Source organism: Podarcis raffonei, chromosome 13 (genome assembly GCF_027172205.1).
Source record: "Podarcis raffonei isolate rPodRaf1 chromosome 13, rPodRaf1.pri, whole genome shotgun sequence".
Classification (NCBI taxonomy): domain Eukaryota; kingdom Metazoa; phylum Chordata; class Lepidosauria; order Squamata; family Lacertidae; genus Podarcis; species Podarcis raffonei.
The window spans coordinates 20,932,573-20,955,166 of record NC_070614.1 but is presented as its reverse complement, the minus strand read 5'-3'; the positions used below and the strand labels follow the sequence as shown (position 1 = coordinate 20,955,166).

The 22,594-nt window shown below is 42.0% G+C and overlaps 1 protein-coding gene across 6 annotated transcripts in view; it reads right to left on the bottom strand.

Annotated features, from left to right (window-relative positions):
- SPOP (speckle type BTB/POZ protein) overlaps positions 1-22,594 on the bottom strand; it is a 50,514-nt gene that overhangs the window by 10,329 nt on the left and 17,591 nt on the right. For 4 of the 6 annotated variants that reach the window (XM_053361026.1, XM_053361031.1, XM_053361028.1 and 1 more), the window contains exons 2-5: positions 5,157-5,301; positions 4,499-4,620; positions 1,228-1,379; positions 960-1,087 (exon numbers count right to left, since the gene is read on the bottom strand). In XM_053361026.1, coding sequence (XP_053217001.1) covers positions 960-1,087; positions 1,228-1,379; positions 4,499-4,620; positions 5,157-5,234 — 480 coding nt within the window. In that variant the 5' untranslated portion in view covers positions 5,235-5,301. Of the gene's footprint in view, positions 1-959; positions 1,088-1,227; positions 1,380-4,498; positions 4,621-5,156; positions 5,302-12,829; positions 12,873-22,594 lie in introns of all 6 variants that reach the window. The other 2 variants (XM_053361030.1, XM_053361029.1) reach the window with 1 other exon arrangement.

Here is a 22,594-nt window from a genome sequence, read left to right as displayed (position 1 = left end):
GGTGCTGCCCTCTTCATCAGAGGACCATTTGGGGCCTTTGTTTTTTTGTACAGTGGTACCTTGGTTGTCAAACTTAATCTGTTCCGGGAGTCCGCTCGAAAACCAAGGCGTGGCTTCTGATTGGCTGCAGGAGCTTCCTGCACTCAATCGGAAGCCGCGTCAGACGTTCGGCTTCCAAAAAACGTTCGCAAACTGGAACACTTACTTTTGTGGCATCCGGGAGTTGATTTGTTCAGGAGCCAAGCCATTCAACAACCAAGGTATCATTGTAAATTGCTACTTCCTTTCTTCTGGGAAATTTTCATCTAGTGTGGAGATACTAGAAGCTAATATCCTGGCATCTACTGCCCTTTGGGCATGTCCAAACCAACACTGCAATCCAGGAGCCAAGGTTCACTGAATGGGGTTTACTTATGAGAACACATGTTTTAGATTTCACTTTAACGCACTGATATTTTTTGAGGCTGCAATCCTATACATGCTTACCGGGGAGTAAGCTCCACTAAACAAGAGTGGGTCTTCCGAATAAAGATGTACAAAATCATTTTATAAATTTTATAAAGGTAAAAAAAAAAAGGTAGTATTCCCCCCCCCCCCAGGATTTATGGAACTATACATTTCTAGTCACACATCTGTTTCCTCATCCTCCCCTCCACAGGTTAATCCACGTAATTCACATGACAGCATGCCACAAGCGAGAAAATGTGCTTGCAGAGAAATAGCTCCAGACAACTCAAGCAAGCGAGCCAAGCCACACCTTACGGAGGGAGTTACAAAAGGCCCCTCTCCCAAACAAAACACTCAGGGTCACCATTCAACTCCAACTACTGTGCTCAGTTCAGAAGGAATGGTGGACAAAGGGATTGGACATGCGATGGGAGCTGAGCGGCGTCTCTGCAGCCCTTCTGCGGTTTTCTTCCAAATGAAACAAAAGGTTTCGTGTCGTTTCCCCTCCTTACCTCACAGAAGAGAGTGAGCTTGTCATCTGGGAGGAGTCCGTTGGCCTCATCCAAGAGAAAATCTCTTCTAATAAACTTCTTGAATCCCCAGTCTTTGCCTTGCACAAACCGGTAGGCTCGCTGACTCTCTGGAAATATATAAACAAGTGGGGGCTCTTTTTTGAAAAAGGAAAGCCAAAAGACACACAAGCAGGGCTCTACTTCGCTCTCGCTGCCTGTGTTTAAACGGCAACTGAAGCGCAAGGAACCGGCCACCAACTCTGCGTACCCATCGCTTTCGTTTCTTCTCCTTTTGCGTTCAGGATGGAGAACTTGAATTTGGCTCGGACTTCGCTCTTTGGACAGCTGACCAGTAGCAGGTAGAGCGAAAGGTAATCTTTACTCTCTTCGTCCAAGCCCTTTGGATTGACGCGCAAACACCTGCAGAAGCAGAAAGATAATCTTCATCTTCTCGATATGGTCTTAAACCTGCTGGCAGAAACAAGTTTCCACACACAGATCTGTTTGCACTGGGTGCACAAAAGAAAAGGCAATGTAGGAGACAAGGGAGGCACAACCTCTGATAAGGCGATGCTTGCGGTTACTCCACAGAGATCCCAAAAGAGGAAAAGGGTTGTTTGGACATTTTTTCTCTCCCTTGCGTGGGATTTGTGCTCCCACATCCTTAGCTTTCTTCCGGAGGAGCAAGGACAACCAGAAATAGATATTAAATAGGATGGAGATGCACCCAAGTGCTCTTCCTTTGGATTCCTCACTAGGTTGGATTTATCTTGTAAGGGTCCCAGTTTAAACTGGCCAGTGCCCATGGATTGCAAGTATGGCTTGGCTCACTTGCTTGAGCCATCTGGAGATATTGATCTTGTGGTGTGCCCGTGGCTTAGATGGTTATGCCTTGCTGCAATCTGTTAGACAACACATTTTGGCCCTTTGCAGATGATTCTATAAAATTTCTTAGCTGCATTTTCATATTTTTAAAAAATAAATAAATTTTCAAAATATATTTTAAAAATATAAAAATATATTTTAAAAATATTTTAAAAATATTTTTCACTATTACAGTTTCCAGAACCACATTTACATTGAAATCAACATTTCCCTCATTCATATCTTACTTTATAATAAGAGAATCATTTATGACTTCCCTTCTTGCCCTTTCCTGGTTCCTTTGATTTCCCCATCATTTCTGCATATTCTTATGTATCAATTTCATTCTCTTTTCCTTTTATTATGCCTCTATTTTATGTTATACTGTTGAATTTACCTTAATCCTGCTATTTCTCTTACATATTTACAGTTATTTTCCAAATACTCCACAATTCACAATTTTTTTTCCATTTCTCTTTATATACTTGGTCCTATTGTTCTTTTATTCTACTAGTTAAACCTGCTAGCTCTGCATATTCAATCATTCTTAGTTGCCAGTCCTCCTTGTTAGGGACCTCGCTCACCCTCCATTTCTGCAGCAACAAAATCCGAGCTGCAGTATTGGCATACATAAATAAGTTTTCCTGACATCTGGTTATTTCTGCCTGTACCATTCCCAAAAGGAATGCCTCTGTTTTTGGGGGGGAAAGTTTTTTAAAACATTTTTCTCATCTCACTGTATATCATTTCCCAATACTCTTTAACTATTTTGCTTATCCACCACACATGGAAGAATGTTCCTTCTACTTCTTTACATCTCCAACATACATTGATTCTGATTTGTACATCTTAGCTAGTCTACTGGGGGTTAAATACCATGTGTGAACCATTTTCAAACAGTTCTGTTTCAACGCATAACATGCAGTAAATTTTAAACCTTTCTTCCATAATTTCCCACTGTGGTCAAATTCTATACTATGCCCTATGTCTGTTGCCCAATGAATCATTGATGATTTTACCAGCTCAATTTCTGTTTCTTATTCCAATATTATCTCATACATTCTAGATAATAACTTTTGATTATTTTCTAATAAATCTCTTTCAAATTGCGAGCTTTGGTCTGAAAATCTGTTTTTCTTATCCATTTTGAATCACTCATTTAATTGATAATATTGTAACCAGTCTGTTACCTGGCTACTTATTTCCTCCACAGTATTGAGTCTAGGTTCCCTCTCTGAAAAATCCAATAAGTCTCTTTATGTCGTCTTGTCTATCCATATTAATTCTCTTCAAAACAATTGCTTCTATTGGCGATAACCACAATGGTGTTTTCCTTTCCAGCAAGTTCTCATACTTATCCCAAACTCTATATACCTTCTTTCTAACCACATGGTTTGAAAAACATTTATGTATTTTAGCTTCCCCATACCATAGACATGCATGCCAGCCGAATTTAAGATCGTAACCTTCCAAATGCAATAGGTGGGTGTTTTTCAATACAACCCATTCCTTTAGCCAACAAAGACACACTGCCTCATAATATAATTGTAAATCTGGCAGAGTGAAGCCTCCTCTTTCTTTACAATCTATCAAAATTTTATGCTTAATTCTTGGTTTCTTCCCCTACCAGAAAAATCTAGTGATATCTTTTTGCTGTTCTTTGAAGAAGAGTAAATTGTTGAACACTGGGATGGATTGAAATAAAAATGTTTTAGGTAATATATGCATTCATTTTAATGGCTGATATTCTACCCACTAGGGAAAGTTTCACTCTTCCCTATATTTCCAACTCTTTTTTAATCTCCTTCTACAGCTTTACGTAACTATATTAAATTAAGTTGAGATTCCTCACAGTCAGCCATATCCCTAAGTACTTCACCTTTTTACATATTCTTAACCCACTCACCATTTCCAGTTCTTTTTTTGAATGGTCATCCATGTTTTTACCAATATCTTAGTTTTTTCTGCATTTATTTTAAGGCCTTCCACCTTCCCAAACTTTCTTATATCCTCTAATACCTTAGGAATCCTTTCAAGTGGCTGTTAATGCCACATCGTCAGCAAAATACCACATCATCAGCAAAAGCCTTTAGTTTATAGGATTGTTGTCCCACCGAAATTCCTTTAACTTCCCCGTTCTTTCTTATACTCTGTAACATTACTTCCAGCATCAATATAAACAACAGCAGAAATAATGGGCAGCCTTGTCTAGCCCCTTTCATTATTTTACAGTTATCTGAGAGATTATTATTTACAATTATTTTCGTGGATTGCTCCATATAGTTTGCTAATTCCTTTTAAGAAGGTATTACCCACTTCCATCTTTTCTAACACCTTGGTCTTAGCTGCATTTTCAATATGGATGGATGGTATTGAGAGTCACAAGTAAACCACAGGGATATTGATATGAAGCATGTTTGTATATCGTTTCTCCTTTCCCCTGAAGGTCAGGGCAGTTCATTGCCTCAGTCATTCTGAAGACAACCCCATGAGTCAAGTCATTATTGTGCCATTTTACAGAAGGCAGGATTGAGGCTAAGCATTAGCAACCTCCCCAAGGCCTCCCAGTGAGCATGATGCTAAGCAGGGGTTTTGAACCCAATTCTAAGCACCACAAGCTATCAAATGTCATGTTCCTTGCTGGTCCCCAGTGTGCACTGCGTAATGATCCTTACCACTTCAATTTATCATTAGCTCCTGATGAAAATGTTGAACTTTTGATGACCTCTCCCATTTCCTCCCGGCAAAAGCTGAAGTTGTTGATGGTCCACATGTAGGAAAATTTGACCACTTTGATCTTAAGGGGGGGAAAGAACAGCAGAAACACAGTTACAGATGGAAAGAGAACATACCTTATTTCCAATGATGATACGTTAGACCAGTCTTTCTCAACCTGTGGGTCCCCAGATGTTGAACTACAACTCCCATCACCCCTAGCTAGCCAGGCCAGAGCTCAGGGATGATTGGAGCTGTAGTCCAACATCTGGGGACCCACAGGTTGAGAAAGGCTGCGTTAGACCATTAGATGGCTCAAACAGACCTTAGCAGGCTATCCAGAACATGGAAAGCAGGGCAGCCATTCCTGGGAAACTTGACACTAACATCACACGGGTAACGGGATTCCCTGCTTTTACACATCAGATTCATCACTGTTAAAAGTGGGCAGAACTCAACCTTCAAGTTTTAGAAAGCATCACACGCTGCCCAAAACACTGGCTCGGGACCATGGCAATTTGAACAAGGCACCAAAGATGCCAGCCAGTATTGCTTTTCACTAAGATATTCTTTGCCCCTCCGTGGGGCAAACGAAAGGATTCCAAAATGCGGACTTACTTGAGTGTAACACCAGCTCTCAGCAACAGGCCCACTTGACATCTCTGCCGGAGGAGGAGGACTCGGTACCCTTGACATCGCCAGTTTGGAGGTCAGACAGGATTCCACAGGTTAGTTAAAGAAATCTGTGTGCACAAACTTCACCCTGATTAAAGAGGAAGAGGGATATAAAGGTTAGTTAAAACTTCCCAGCAATTGTTAGGTGACCTCAGAATAGCATGGGTTCTGGTTAGCTTTCCAGTGCTTTGTTTTTAAAAATTTGTCTTATTACTGGAAAAGTTAGGCACTGCGGATTTCCCCACCTCTGTTACCTTACTACAGTCATACCTCGGGTTACAGAAGCTTCAGGTTGCGTTTTTTCAGGTTGCAGGCCACCGAAACCCGGAAGTACTGGAACGGTTTACTTCCAGGTTTCAGCAGTCGCACATGCGCAGAAGCGCTAAATCACAACCCGCGCGTGCGCAGGCGCGGGTTGCGAACACTGCAGGTTGCGAACACTGCAGGTTGCGAACGTGCATCCCGCACGGATCACGTTTGCAACCCGAGCGTCCACTGTATATTGTAAGGCTTGTCTCTACACCAAGTTTAATTTGCGGAAGGAAGATAATGCTTCGCAATATTTACTACTTACCTTAATGCCCCACTGCAGGTCACTAGTTTCTCAGCTACACTAGTCAAATAAGGGTGTTTTAAATGCATTATAAACATGCAACACAAGATTGTGCAATAGAGCACAAAACATTTCTATGTGATTTTACATAGGGTTTCCCCACCCTCCCTTTTGCTATAACGATTTATTTTATGACTTATTTATAGCGAGGGTTTTCCTGAGCGTAGATCAGGACTCTTCTTTTACGGATGAGAAACTGAGAAATAGGGAATTACAAAAGCAGAGATGGGATCGGAATCAAAGCAAGCCTTTTAGCTAGTTGAACAAAGTGACTGTCAAATCATGCACCACGGATGGGTTTGCAACTTCAAGAGAACAACCAAGCCAAACAAGAATCACGAGCCTAGTGAAAAATATGGACCTTGTTTTCGATCCACAGAAATAAAAGGGGACGAGCAAGAAACAAGGTAAGAGTCGTGGGACAGGTAACAAGGTCTTGCACCACTCTACGTACAGAGACAACTATAATTGTTTTATTCCACGCTCTACCTGTGCTTTTTCAAACACAAGCTGATATTTAGCAGTGTTTGAACAAAAGGAACCTGGGGCCAAACCACCATCACAAATAATTCAAAGGTTTTCAGTAGCAGCCCTGTGAAGTGTTGGCTTGCATCCAAACAATACAGCCCTGGAGACATGAGATGCATTCTTATTCTTGCCCACAAGTTACCCCTAAACCTAAAAGTAAGGAATATCACAAGGCTCCCTTCCAGAGTCAACTACTGCACCTTTCGTAGCACTTGTACACTGAAACAATATAAACCCACTTCAGACTCACTCTAGCTAGCTAACTCAGGTGCTTCGCTAGCTCCAAACTTTGCACCATTAACATTCAAAATAAAGAGCACTGTTAAGGTACACTGTACATTACTTTAGAGAGATGGCAGTCCTTGCCCCAAGGAGCTTACAATTGGAATTTTACCAGTATGTGAGGCACTAGATTATAGGGACTGAAGAGACTGGCAAGGACAACAAAAGCTGCTGCGTGCTATACAATTATATGAGTCTATGAACCAAGTTGAGAGGTATGTTCAATTAAAATTAAAGTAAAATTAGCGAACTCTTGCAAATGAGCGGCTGGCTGCTCACTATTCAATCTCTTTGGAAAACCATTATTCACACAGGCCTTTCTTTGCCAGTCAGCTTTTACTTATGTTTTTGAACTCTAGATTAGATTAGTGAAATGCATTATATGTGGGGCTGCCTCTGAAGACAGTTCAGAAACTTCAGCTACTGCAGAATCCAGCAGCCAGGTGGCCCACTGGGGCAAGGTAGTTTGAGCATATTACATGAATCCTGGTTTGATTGCACTAGCTGCCAATTAGTTTCTGTGCCCAATTGAAAGCGCTGGTCACAGCCTATAAAGCCGTAAATGGCCCAGGACTGCAATACTTCAAGAACTGCCTCTTTCCATATTAATTGACCTGGACCCTGCAATAATAATATGAAGTCCTTCTACGTGTGACTCCTCCACAAGAGATACGGAGGGTGACAACATGAGGCTGGGCCTTTTCTGCAGTGGCTCCGTTTGTGGAATGCTCTCCCTGGAGAAGTTTGGCTGGCGCCTTCATTATACTCCTTCAGGCATCAGACAAAATCGTTCCTCTTCAACCAGGCTTTTGGCTGATTGACATCTGATGCCCTTTTAAATGTGTCGTGGGAAGGGGAGGGATTATTGGCTTGTTTTTGTTCTTATTTTTATTATGTATTTTGTGTTTGTTTGCATTGTAATTTTATGTTGTGAACTTGCTTCAGATCTACAGATGAAGGATGGTATGTATGTGTGTATAAATGTTGTAGGTTATGTTTTTAGGCTGTGCACCACCTTGAGATATTGTATATGAAAGTGTCTGTGCATAAAAACTGTCTAAAAAAAAAATGTGGCTCACTTATGTTGGGAAGATTATACAGTGGGACCTCGGTTTTCGAACATCTCGGAAGTCAAACGTTTCGATCATCAAACGCCAAAAACCCAGAAGTAACTGCTTCGGTTTTCAAACGCTTTTCGGAAGTCAAATGTGCCACACAGCTTCTGTATTGAGTTTTCCAGAAGTATATGCTTCGTTTTTCAAATGTTTCGGAAGTCTTCTGGAATGGATTACGTTTGAAAACCGAGGTACCACTGTACCTTAGATTTGCTCCTCAAAGCCTTGCTCACATGCTTTGGTGGAGTAGCTCAGATAAAGAAGAATTGCAGGTCCTTTTCTTTGTGCACTGTGGCTTGCTGGTTCTTTACAACCAGCACCATCCTTTTCTCAGACTTGCAGAACTATGAGCTACCTGCCCATCCAAAGCAATCTGGGTCCTCTGGGAGCAGCACAAGGCTCTCTCTTCCCATCCCTTGTGGCTCCCTAACACACTTGACTGCTAACAGCTGGCAAAATGTGTGTATCCACCAGCCCGACAAAATCTAAAATTAAAAAAAGAAAAAACACACCAAAACAATCAAAACTGCCACAAACAGCAGAGGTGCGAGAGATAAGCTAAAGAAAAAAACAGATGTTCTCATAGAATTTGCAGTGGAGGGAAAGGGGAGAAATGAACGGAACTGCTGTTTTTTGTTCACGTTCCAAAAACAACAAACCTCTCATATATATATTTTTAAAATTGGCACATTAGTTCCAAGCTCTGATACAATTTTCAGACGCTTTCTACCTTCCAGGGTGCCCAAGATATAAACACATTCTTTATCTATTCTAAGTAGAAAAACTGACACAAACTGCTTAAATAACAGATGTACAACCATCAGCGATCCAAGACAATTGCCTTCCTGTACACTTTGCACTCTCCAGAAGGCTGGTAATGAGATGAATGCTACCTCTACAAAAATATTCATGCTAAGTAAGGAATAAGCCTGTTTTCCTACTGCTACAACAGTGTTTTGATATAGCACCCTAGTTGGGGTGTATCAGGCCTCATGCACACAAGACCTGGACAAATCTGTTCACACCATCCCACAAAGGGTCAAACCTGCACATCAGAGTGTCATTTCCCCTTTTGCTGGGAGCTAGCACTGGCAGGTCTTTAATCCAAGCACTTTTTCCACCGCCATGTACTTCTCAATAGCCATGCCAACAAGCCAAAGCACTACTGAAGCCCCGCTTTTATTCACTTATGTCAGCAGCAGTTGCTTTAGCTGCCGTCACATATGCTGCAGTGTTTAGGCAGTGCTGCACAGTGGTCGGAGTGCCGAACAAGGTTTCGGGTGAGCGGAGTTCAAATCCACTCTCAAGTGGCTCACTGGGTGCCCTCAAACCTCCGCCACTTCCCCTTCCATCTAAAAGCATGGATGTGAGATGAAAATGGGGGGGGGGGGGAGTACAACTCTGAGCAACCTGATGAAAGAATCACAGAATCATAGAGGTCTGGAAGGGACGACGAGGGTCATCTAGTCCAACCCCCTGCAATGCAGGAAACTTCCACCCATCGTAGGGCTCAAACCCACAACCCTAAGATTAAGAGCGGGCATAGGCATAGGCAAATTTGGCCCTCCAAATGTTTTGGGACTACAACTCCCATCATCCCTGACCACTGGTCATGTTAGCTAGGGATGATGGGAGCTGTAGTCCCAAAACATCTGAAGGGCCGAGTTTGCCTATGCCTGATTAAGAGTCTCATGCTCTACCAACGGAGCTATCCTGGCTGACAGGGTGGGACAAAAATGAAGTAATGCCACAGCTGGGCACTCTCTACACACAGAAATCAGGCAACTTGAACTAGGGATGAAAGATTAAAAATTCAGGTAGGTAGCTGTGTTGGTCCGAAGCAGTAAAATTAAATTTAAAAAAATTAAAAAATTGTTCAGTTGCACCTTAGATACCAACTAAGTTTGTTCTGCGTATAAGCTTTCGTGTGCATGGTATCTGAAGAAGTGTGCATGCACATGAAAGCTTATACCCAGAACAACCTTAGTTGGTCTCTAAGGTGCTGCTGGACAATTTTTTAAAAAAAATATTTATTAAAAATCACTGCTAAGAAATGACTGTGGTGGGTCAAAGGGAAGTTTCACTTTGCCTCTGGAACCGGTGTGGGAAACTTGTGGCCTTCCAGATGCTGCTGAACTACAACTCCCATCATCCCTCAACACTGGCCATGCTCGCTGGGGTTGATGGGAGTTGTAGTTCAGTAACACGTGGAGCACCAACGGTTCCCCCATATGTCTTAGAAGACATGGACCAGAATCTGGTGAGCGGAGGCCATGAGGTTTCCATTTTTTTGTGATCAACACCTAAAAGCTATTCATAGACCTACCTGCCATGTATCTGCCTAATAACTCTTTTTCCAAGCAGGGGAACAGGCTGCTGCAGTCAGCATAGGGTACGGGTTCGACTGCTTAGCTATAAACGGACCCCTTCATTTTTTAAAGTAAAGCTGCACGTTTTGAAATCCATGAAATAATACAATTAAACTACACATTTCTAAATATTCCCTCAAATAAACACTTTAAACTTTTTTTAAATGCTTAAAAAGAAGAAGACGACAAAAACTGTTTCAGAACATATGAGAATTGCAAACGCCAGTGGGTAACTAAGTTCCAATCAACACATTGGTCCAAGAGATGCAGGTCAGGTCATACTGGAAGAGGCAAATTTCTAATTTCTCAAGCATCCCTAGTTAGAACATAATGCCTGGGGCTTGCGCGACAGGCAATCTATGACCTGATTCTCAGATGAAATGAAACCACGGTTTAAATAAACATTAACAAATGCTTATGTCTGAACCCAGCACAGTACCTTAACTATGGTCTGTTCAGGAAAATAAACCATTATTTGTTGCTGGCTTACTGAACATAGCTATGGCTTAGCACATGCTAACCCAGGCTCCTCCTTAACCCATAGCATGTGGTCTCTTTTATCACCCTGCCCAAACAGCACACCAAGTGACAGAGGCATCAGGCAAGAATGGCTGGAAAATAAAGCCTCTCTCCATGCTCAGATCCTCTTCATTGGCACTTTCCCGGAAGCCAACATTGCCGCTAACTCTGTGACACACACACCATTGACAACCACACCTGCACTCCCCCCACAACATCTGTTGCTGAAGTTTTTTAAGCCGCACGTGTCTCATCCGATTTCCAAGTAACGTTCCTGCACAAAGACCTCTGGAGTGACGCGTTTGTGCTGCTAGGGTGGGCGCTTCAAACAGGCCGATGTTCACACCTCTGTAGAGTTGGACAGCTTAGCAGGGTTGGGATTTTACCAGACTTTTTAGCAGCTGGAAGAGGTGTGCATTTTAACACGCACAAACAGAAATTGTACGAGTCAGAGGGTTAAGATGCAGAGGGGCGGCGAATTTCTGTTTCCAAACAAATGCACTTTCCCCACGTAGGTAAAGGTTCCCAGCAACTTTACGCTTTGACAGCAAAGTACAGAAGAGAGTCTGTTGAGTAGGGTTCAAAACCTCAGGTTTGGATCCTGAAATTCAAGCCACCTAACAGGTGAAACGACTTAAAGTTTGCACTAGTAAAAGCAGTCTTTCAGCAGCAGAGTGCTTACTAAGCGCAAAGCATAAATTCGTTATGACACTTGATTGTTGGATGGGGAAAGGAAAACAAAAAAGCATGGTTGTACAGGGGAAGAAAGGGGTTTGAAAAACTAAAAGCTGCAAAGGAGTAGGGGCATTTGTTTATTGGGAGAATGGAAGGGGAGAGCAGCTGCTTAATGGCAGCTGCACTGAAGATCGCAGAGATTTCCACACCCTCGCTCTCACAGCCAACTAATAGGAAGGGAAATGGTGACACTGTGAGGCGATGCCGGTCTGTGAGTACAACAGACTTAAGGGATGTAAAGAAGAGGCAGCTGAGGGTGACTATGACAAAACAAGCCGTAGTTACGTTCGCATTTCACATCACATTATGTTCGTTTATATAATCCAGAGTACGCACGGCTGACGAAGCCCGGCTGGGCGAAACAAGGAATTATCCTGGAATCCTTGTCTTATTTTCTGCATGTGCCATTCTTCCAAGTTTTTCGTCTGATACCTGCATACAGGGAATTCTTAAAAGCATCTTCGCGTGGAACACGACAAGCTTGATATAAGAATTCCACACTGTGGATATTGCCAATATAAGAACTGAATAGATTGTATTTCCTGATCAGTCTGCTGGACTTTAATTTCTAATACAGTGGTACCTCGGGTTACAGATGCTTCAGGTTACAGACTCCGCTAACCAAGAAATAGTACCTCGGGTTAAGAACTTTGCTTCAGGATGAGAACAGAAATCGTGCTCCAGCAGCAGGAGGCCCCATTAGCTAAAGTGGTGCTTCAGGTTAAGAACAGTTTCAGGTTAAGAATGGACCTCCGGAATGAATTAAGTACATAACCAGAGGTACCACTGTAATATGTTTTGTTTATCTGATAAGTTGGTCTATAGAACCATATATTTTGATATATGTTGAATTGCATTTAAAAAGAATTTATATAGTTACATACAGCCTGTTACGTATGTGTTGTCATCAGTACAGTGGTACCTTGGGTTAAGAACTTAATTGTATGTAACCCGAGGTACCATTGTAGTTACTTTTGCCTGCAGAGAATGACGTCTGGTTGGTGCAATAAACAACTGTTAAATAAGTTGCGGTTTAAGAATGGCCTAGCATGACATGCACACTGCACCTATGTCCCAATCTTTCCTGTGTCACGCCGGAAAGAAGGAAACCAGAGGGCTAGCTTAGCATTATGTGCAAACCGCAACCTGCGGCTTGTGTCTGTCCAAGCAAACCCCCTTTTGATTGCTTACTTGTGGTAATCCACAGTTTGGCTTCCCATGGCATCATCATCATCATTATTATTATTAAACTGAATTTACATACTGCCCTATACCCCGAGGTCTCAGGGTGGTTCACAGAATAAAATCAAAATATAAAACCACAAAATACGCAATCAAAATAAAACCAACAACCCAATAATGCTTCCCCCCTCCAAAAAAACACAAAAAAACCCTTCACATTTTAAAAGGGCATAGAAACCAGGCCACTGTAGTTTCCTAAAAATACCAGCTTACATGTAACGTGGAATCCCAGCTCAGACAAAGCGCAGAGACAAAGCTGAAAGAGAAAGAATGCCAAAGGCTCAGATTTCAAATGTGTGGCTTTCTGAAGCCTCTCCCACATTTCCATAAAACTATCTGCCTGCATGTTCAATGGTGAGGGCTACTAAATTTGCCATGTGGTATGTGCCTAGTGTTGCTATGAAGGTAACATCACTAGCCTATAAATCTGACTGGAGTAGTGTGAACTGTTCCGAGAATTGCTAAGGTTGAAAAATGGTATATATTTTATACAAATATCCTGTAGAGTGGCTGGGGAAACCCTGCCAGAAGGACAGGAAAGTAATAATAATAATAATAACAACAACAATAATAATAATTCTATAGGTAAATACTTACAGAAGACACACAGGAAATAATCCCTCTTGTGGTCTTTATTTTTCGTTACTGCTAGTAGTTTTTACATCCCACTTCTGAAGCAGAAAAGCATTCATAAAGCAACTCACAATACAGCTAAGATTATAGATGAATATTTATAACATAAAGCGTAATAAGAACTAAACAATACAGTTGGTAGTATTAAACTAAGTTTTACTCAAAGTAGACCCACTGAAATTAACATTCGCAACTTAGCCATGATTATAAGTTATTTGGGCTTTAGAGGCGATCCCCAGAATGTAACCCCCATGCAAATTGCAGGCTTACTGCATTTTCGCAAATAATGGGAAATTCTAAGAGCAGGGAATTCAGATGTTCCAGTCAGGAAGTCTGAAGTGGAAATGTCTTCTGTTTGATTCTGCACACAGTTTAACCAACAATTTGCAGAGTCATTTGTGTTTGTGTGTGTAAGGGAGGGACAACAAGATCCACCTTTGGATATGGAATGGCGCATATTTGGGGCATGGTTTTTTAGTCAGAAGCTAGCCACAGGAAGGAAGGGAGGGAAGCAAAGTCCTTCACGCCACCAGGCCGAAGCTGGGAAAAGGAACTCCTGGCCACACAAGCCACCAGGGTACCCCAAACTATGCACCCAACTCTTCCAAGAACAACGCAATGCAACCCCATCCAAAACAGCTTGCCTCTCTCTAGATTGGCCAAGTCTAAAACTGTATAGTTGAATACGAAGTGACCACAAGTCCCAGATTCCATTTATATAGCATTTCTATTCACTAAGTGTTTGGAAGCATTTGCTATGCTCACGTTCATAACTACCTTGTGAAGCTGGTCACTCAATTAAAAACTGAGGCTGAGAGGAAGTGCTTTACCCAAGGCCACATCTGGAATCCCATGGAGAAATGGGGTATGAGGCCAGGTTTCCAGATCAGAATCCAACTTTCCTGTCTGTGGATCTCAAGTCCTGTACAGTGGGACCTTGGATCCTGGACGCCTTGGTACTCAAGACGTTTTGGCTCCCGAATGCTGCAAACCCGCAAGTGGGTGTTCCAGTTTGCAAACGTTCTTTGGAACCTGATCGTCCGTCGGGGCTTCCGACTGGCTGCAGGAGCTTCCTGCAGCCAATCAGAAGCCGCCCTTTGATTTCCAAACGTTTTGGAACCCGATCGGATTCCAGAACGGATTCCTTCGACTTCCAAGTACAACTGTATTCCATATAGCCACCCTGAACTAACCAACTCTCATCTTCTTTCCTAAGTTGCTGCTCCATCTACCAATCCAGCTTCTTGCCCCAAATTACATCCTACACTAAGGACACTTGTCCCAAAGAGGAAGGTGGGTTATCCTGAGTGTCTGGGGAAGGAAAACCGAGAATTGTCAACTGTGTACCCCCATTGCAAACTATATACACACACACACACACACACACACCATATTAAAACAGAAAAGGGGGGTAGTGAATCCCTGCAATGTGGAAAGAAAAGTAAGAAGTAACCAACAGAAGGTGTTAAAAAAAAATCCATCACAAAACAGACAAATCTGCACATACCATACACATCTGGCTTAAAGCAAGCTGATAAGAGTATTATCAACACAGTTCTGAATCACCAAGAGAAAATTAAATAGATTTTTCAAAAGGCAACAAAGCTTTCAGAAACACAGCAGATATCGAGATTAGCCTGGCACAGAGAGATTACCCGCCACGCTGCTTCACTCTCTGAAAAGAAGATTTCACACACTGCCATGCCAGGGCATCAAATTACTACTTGGAATGAGCCATTAATTTGAATCCTGCTGTGCAGGACTTTCCATAAGCAGAAGCTTCCTAGGTTTTTACACACCCTTAGGACACCACAAGATCCATGGAAGCTTCCTGTGAGATGAGGGAAGGGAAAGCTGTGCAGGCTCAGGCATTCCTCCCACTCCCACTAAGTGCCTGGCGGTGGGTGGGGAGGGCAGCAAGAGCAGCAAGAACCCAACAGGGGTTGGAAATGGGCAGCTGAAATCAAGCTTACAGGCTCCTGAAATTTCCCCAACCAAGTCCCAACAATAATAGGGATTCGGACTCCAATTTCAACCCCTAACAACCCTCTAGGCAGGACAAACCAAGAACTAATGTGTGTACTCATTGTAGACACACAAAGCCAATCTGAGATGCTGACATTCGCCTGAGTGAGGCCAAAATGCAAAGCAGGTGGATTCTTCCAGGATTTGATTATATCGAGAAGCGGTGTTGGGGAGTGGATGGAATGCCAGACTAGGATCTGGAAGACAAGGGTTCAAATTCCCACTCGGCTAGGAAGCCCACTTGGCAGCCTTGGGCCAGACACACACTCTCTCAGCCTAACAGGAAAAAACAGGAGTAGGGAGAACCAAGCACGCCAACTGGAGCTCCTTGCTAGAGACACAAATGTAATACAGAAAGGATGGATCCTGCAGAACAGGAGCTGGGACTGCTCACAGGGTCCTTGCTACTCCCTATACTTGCATAAGATAACAATTGCAGACACAAAGGTACAAAGCAAAGCCTGACGTTGAAACTAGTTCTGGGGCTCAAATTAAGGCCTGCTGCCAGCAGAATAATAAAAAATCTCATGCAAATGTCCAGAATTCCTCCAGATTATAGAGGGGGCTATGGCGTGGCTTGCTTTGCATGATCTCAGGAAAAGCACTGATTATGTCAGTAGAGAACATCCCCCACTCCCATGCCAGCGTGAATCCCATGGCTCTTGAGGACTGTACAGTAGAGACAATCCTGGAAGGAATAAGCCCCCCTCATCTGTTCCATTAGCACTTTTGGCAAATTTGGGTGGGTGAGATGCACTAGGAAGCTGGAAGGGAGATGTAGTTTTAGGGACTAGCAACAGGTTGTGTGAGAAGGAGAACAATCTGACCAGAGGAGGGAGCAGTGGAAGATGGCCCATTAGGACAAATGGAAGTCTGCTCTCAGCCAGTCTGCTTACTTACCATCAGTCTAAGTTTCTTCCACTTTGGTTTCAGTACTGGTCTTGTAGAACTTGGCAAGGAAGAGGATGGCAACAAAACAAATTAGTTGGATCTGCTTCCATCCGTTCTGGCTCCACTTACTCTTGTCTTCTGCCCTACCAGCCCCAACTGGAACCAACGACCACTTAGAGCAGCCTTTCTCAACCTGTGAGTCCCCAAATGTTGTTGAACTACAACTCCCATCACCCCTAGCTAGCAAGGCCAGGGCTCAGGGGTGATGGGAGTTGTAGTCCAACAACATCTGGGGACCCACAGGTTGAGAACTGCTGACTTAGAGAGAGTTACATCTAAAAGACTGTAAGATTTTTGCATTTGATTACAGTGTTATTAAAGATTTGCCTGGCTTTTGGAGTTTCTTTTTTAATTGAAGCCCATGACATGAGAAAGAGAGAAAGAAATTCTCAAGGTGTCTAAGTCAGGCTTCCATTAAGACGTGCAAGCATTTGTTAGGAGGACACTTAGCCTCTCCCATAGACAGAAGGAAGTATTAGACTGACTCCACTATCCAAGTAAGCAGAACTGGGGAAAAATATGTCCAAGCCCTTGGCACCAACCAGCATTTAGTGGCCAGGGGAATTTCACCATCCTGACCAAACTGCTGTTGCACTATGTGGGTGGACACTTCTGGCAGACGTTTGCTTTGCTTTGCTTCCTTTGCAAATTGAGAGCGGCCTCTTGCTAATATTTCTGACATGGTCCTCAGTGCTGCACACAGATCACAGCCATGACTTATATCCTAAGCATTTCACAGAAGCTCTCCAATGAATTTCCCCCTGATGGTTCATTTCCCTTCTTCAATTACATAGTCACCTATTTCAGGCTGAAGATCGCTGAAAACAACAACAGATATGTTTGATAGCTAGGTTCCTAAGAATGTTTTGCTGACATCCAGGAATTTGGACTACTGCTTCAGGTTTTTTTTTTATTGCTTAAAAGAATTTTATTTATTAAAAGTGATTCCTAAATTGCCAAACGCAGAGGGAAAGAAAAGTCCTTGCTCACTAGAATGCCTAGAAATTTGAACAAAGAAAAATCCAAAGGTAAAGCTGAATTTCTCCACCCACACCCCAAATAATGCTTATACATTTTTAAGTTTCTAATCAGGGGTCCACAAATGCACTTGTCAGCAGAAAGCATCTCTTTTACTTGGAGAGAAAGTCTGTGATGAGAGCAAACTGAGCAATAAGCAGCAGAAGCTCATCTGGGACCTCACAGTGGTCTTCAGAGACAACTGGAAGTAGCAAAACTTCTAGCTGGTCCAAATGCTTTCAAAGGCCAGCAGAACTGCAGGGAGCAACTTCCATGCCTCCCCTGAGCTAGGAGGGCAGACGGAATTGACAGCAACCACAAATTTTGGCTGGCTAACCAAGAAAGTGTGCAGATTGTCTGTTTCACTGCAATTTATAAACTACCTTCAATGCAAATCTTATACTGAGCAAAAAAAGAGAGCCTATAATACTTAGGGTACAGTAAAAGATGAAAAAGGTAAGGGTACAGTATTGCCCTGCTGACAAACTGATTGTGATAACACAGAGATGCAGCTAATGACTATTAATAATACTGGAGGACTTCAACAACACTCAAATTAGTTGGGTAAATGCAATTTTGGATCATGAAAGGAGACACAAAAATGTCCAGGCAAAACAAACAACCGTGCCTTGGAACAAAGTCAAGAAACCGACAAGGAGAAGACGTGTTAAGGTAAAAGGAAGCTGAAAGGTATAATTAAGAGGATCGAATCTCTGCAGAAAGCTTAGAGGTTATTTACAAACAACCTAATCGAGACTTAAACGACATAGAAAAGAAAAGACACAAACAAGGCCAAAAGTTTGCCGGTTAAGTAGATGAATGGATAGAAGGTTGCTTTATTGTATACATGAAGAATCTTTTTTTGTTTTTAAGCACAAATTCTGGCAAACCAGATAAGAAATGACAATAAGGAAGTTATTTAAGCTGTAAATGTCCAAAGCTATAAAACACTAAAAAACAAAAACCCCTTTAAATTCTTGAAAAGCAGGAAACCAGTCAGAGGCAGCAAAAGTGTTAAATGTGAAAAATAGAGAAATGAAGGAAGATATTTAGGCTGTGTACATACTGCTGTTTGCATATATTATGCTCCCACTGTTGGTTTGGAAGTGGTGTCCGCACGATGTTAACCACAATCCATCCTATATCTATTTCATTGTTTCTTATGAAATACTGAGTTTTGATGTTTCTCCACAAATCACCTTGGTTCCGAATTGAAAAAAAGAATCACCTACCTGCCTTTTAAACCAGTGATAGGTACATAGTCCCCTTTTCTCAACTCAGACTGAAGCTGGGTTGGGGGGTGAATGCATCACAATGCATTATTTTGTAAGAAACTGCAGGTATGAATTGCAAATGATGTTGTGCGCACACCAATTCCCAAATCAGCAGCAGAAGCGTACTGCATGCAGAGTAAACAGGTGTGTGAACAGAGCCATAGGCTATATTTATTTGACTCATAAAGGTGAGATATGAATGAGCTGTTTGGCCATGCCATTGGCCCCTTTGCTTCTCTCTTTGTGTAAGGAAACCAGAAAGTCTTCCATTAGCTATAGTTTCGCAGTTCATCCAAAGTGGGAAAAGATGGTTAATGGCCAGAATATGAAGCCAACTTAAAACTGTGCCTTCATAGCCTGGCTTGCTCTGAAACAGCTGTTTCCCAGATTCAGGTAGGTAGCCGTGTTGGTCTGACGCAGTCAAAATAAATAAAAAAATTGTTCAGTAGCACCTTAGAAACCAACTAAGTTTGTTCTGGGTATAAGCTTTTGTGTGCATGCACATACGCAGAACAAACGTAGTTGGTCTCGAAGGTCCTACTGGACAATTTTTTTATTTATTTCAACTGTTTCCCAGTTTAGATGAAACGGGAAACTACAGATCACGGAAGATTTCCTGGTTTGCTTGCTTCCCTGCAATGAAAGGAAGACCAGAAAGGCAGCATGCACCCCCATAATGCTTGTTCATATCTTGGCTCATTAAGATATTATTGTCCAAATTAGTCCATTATGTGCACTACGCTGGCAGCTGAATCATAAAAATAGTATCATGAAACTAGAAAATGTACAAAAGATAAATATTTTTTGGATTACAAAGATGACGACGGGGAGTGGGACTGGGGGGAAGGGGCCAGTCTGACGAAGGAAATTGGAAACTATTACCGGATGGAACCCTCCGGAGACCCACTCCCCAAGAAACCAACAATAGACAAAGAAGTGCGTAAGCACAAACAAGAACAAGAAAATTTGCAGAAGGGGCCTAGAAGAGATTTAAGGGCCTCGGACATAAGAACACCAGATTGATGGACTGGATGTAATGGACAGAAAGGACTGACACAACCCGAAACCAGGAAGAAGGGACGTTGGATAAAAATTAGAGATATCAAGGGAAATTCTTTTGTTAATTTTGGAATTAGTGCAACATTAATGAAATATCAGGGAATATGCTGGAAAGGAACTAAATTGGCTTTAGCAGAAATGATTTAAGGAGATATGTATGAATATGATGTAAACTTTGAAATTTTAAGATTTTTAAGATAAGATAAGGTTAAAGAGATTAAGGTAAATTGAATAACAGATTATATTAAAAGATGGAAAGGTTATGTTGAATCAACAAATAAGACAGATTGTGAAGATTAATCATTTAAATTAAAATTGAGAAACATGGGAAGAATTTGCTGGAATAACAATTTAAACTAGAATACAAAAAGGGAGGTGTGAGGAGGTTCAAGAAATAAGCAAATGAAAAGTTGTAATCTGAGATTTGTATTTTTCTTCTTTCTTTTTTGGTTTTTTCTTTTTCTTTTATTTTTTGCTGTATTTTTCTGTTTTTCTTGTTTCTTTTTTCGTGTTTATGTATTGATGAAATTTTTGAATAAATATCATTTTTTTAAAAAGGGGAAAAAAGGAAATGTACAAAAGAGGCTTTTTAAATCCAGCAAACGTGACCCAGGGAGCGCATGAAAGAAGTATATAAAAGCATAAAGAAGAGAAATTCCTCTCTTCCAAAAGACCCAAACTCTGGATCCTTCCAATGAAGGTTCACAATAAATGGAAGTCCTACTTCATCCCAAATTAACTTGTGGAATTGAGCGCCACAAAATCCAGTGATGACCACGAGATAAGGTGGCTTTAAAACAGATTAACAGACAACAGGTGTCTCGACAGCTAAATAGAACTGTGATGTTCAAAGGCGTTATGCAGAGGCTGGCGATGGGGGTAAGTATAGTAATGTGCACCATGCCCTCCTTGTTAACTTCCTAAGGGCACCTAGATGCCGCACTTAGAAACAGGCATCCTTAGGTCGGATCCAGCAGCGTAATATTTTATGTCCTTACAATTAAGCTAGCTGTGAACAGCCATGTACTCCTAGGTTTATTTATAGTGATCTGTTTTGACACCAAGAAAAAAAGCAACTTTGGTGCTTCATTTCGCCCTGAATATTCTGAAAACAACAGAGATGTCTTCCACAGAGTCGTATCACTGGTCTGCTGCTGTGAGCTGTTCCTCAAAAGCTCAGTCAAACTCTCCTCTTCCACTTCCTACCCATGATCCTTTAATTGGTGGTGTCAGTGATTTTATCTAGAGCTCATATGGGCAGTATTGTATGCTGGAAGCCTGCTTCTCTCTAAATAGTTTCCGTTGTCGTATTTCTTTCAGATCCTAGTATTCTGAAGCCTATCTACATATCAGAGCAATCCGTGAAGTACTGTATTTCCATGAGCAATTTTGGGGGGGAGGGGAAGGGGGTTAAAAACATAAACATGTGATCCTTTGCTTTCATTCTCAAGCACAGAGAATCTGGTCACATTCTGAATGATCAGTCTGATAGTCAGTTTGCTAGAATTTTTCTTTCCTTTGCAACACAGGACTGATGAAAAGGATATGTGCAGAGTACCTTTTCTTTGGTACTGAGTAGCCACAGAAGATTGGTGGAGTGGGTGAAATTCTGGATTACGGAAAAATTTTATTCTATTCATTTCTAAACGGAAAACTAAAACAGTAAGGGTATCTATGCGGTAAACAAAATCTCAGTTAAAACCAAAATGTATGCATGGCTACAATGTTGAGGTGGTGTACATAAAGAAATCCAGAGAGTTAAATTCTAGATGGGTCTCAGAATACAGTGGTACCTTGGTTTTCGAACGTAATTCGTTCCGGAAGACCGTTCGACTTCCAAAACTGAAACCCCAATAGCCGACAGCTAGGATCTTGCACTCAGCCGAAGCCGCGTAGCATGTTCGACTTCCGAGTTTGAAAACCGAAGCATTTACTTTTGGGTTTTCGGCATTCAAAAACCGAAACGTTTGACTTCCGAGACGTTTGAAAACCGAGGTACCACTGTATCTGTCTTATTTCCCTGCTCCCCAGTAGTCATGGGGCAGTTCTTATTCTGGGCTTCTCATGGCTAGACAGACACCCATAATCACAGGTTTCAGGAAGATACAATCAGCAGGGCAACCGGATCCACCAAGTTCTCTCTCCAGGTTTTTACTGAGCACTTTATTTTATTTGGTGGGGAAACAAGTTTGACAGTTGTGCACAAAGTGCTGGTGACTCTGCTTTAACTGTGAGCCAACTCTGGATTTCTCCAGAGGCGAGGGCTGTTGTTTTGCATCTCGGAGTCCAGAATACTGACAGAACATGGGACAAGGCAGCTTACACAAGGGGGTGGTTAGGCAGCTTGACTTTCTACTCTTAACTTCTGTGGCTTGGCATGCAACCACATACCTTGCGGCCTGTCCCCCTGGCTGCTTCTTCTTTTTTATTAAACACCTGGTGTCCAAATTGTTTATCAAATGCCCGCCTTGAAGCCTCTGTGCATTCCAAGCCCTGTCCAAAATTTGCAACTTGTTCCCAGAGAGTAGATGTCAGCATAGCTAAGGAGAAGGGGGAAGAAAACACCTCAACAGATGAATCCTAACCAGAGGTCAAAGTTTCTCTGGCCAACTTCTAGCAGGGAGAGAAGACAGGGACAGAGGTAAGTTCTCCCTCTCCCTGCAGTTGTTTATTATTTCAATTTAGATCCTGCCTTTCTGCACATAGCACTCAAGGCAGCTTGCAGTAATAAAAATATAAAAACAATTTTTAAAGTCAATAACAATCTCTGTAAAAGTGAATCACCAATAAAACGAAGAAGAGCAGATAAAACCAATTCTCTCTACTCCTGCATGTCTCAGATTCCTTTTTTTTTCTTCTCGAGAACTTGCGGCAACGCAACATTTGAATCGCCAAGAGCAACGTTCACCACGCTGCCGAGGCATATCAGAGATGGGCTGAAGCAATTTCAGCAGCACAGCCCCTTCTCCCCTAAAGTAAAACAGTTTATGCAAGAAGGAGGACGAACAACTATCGGAAC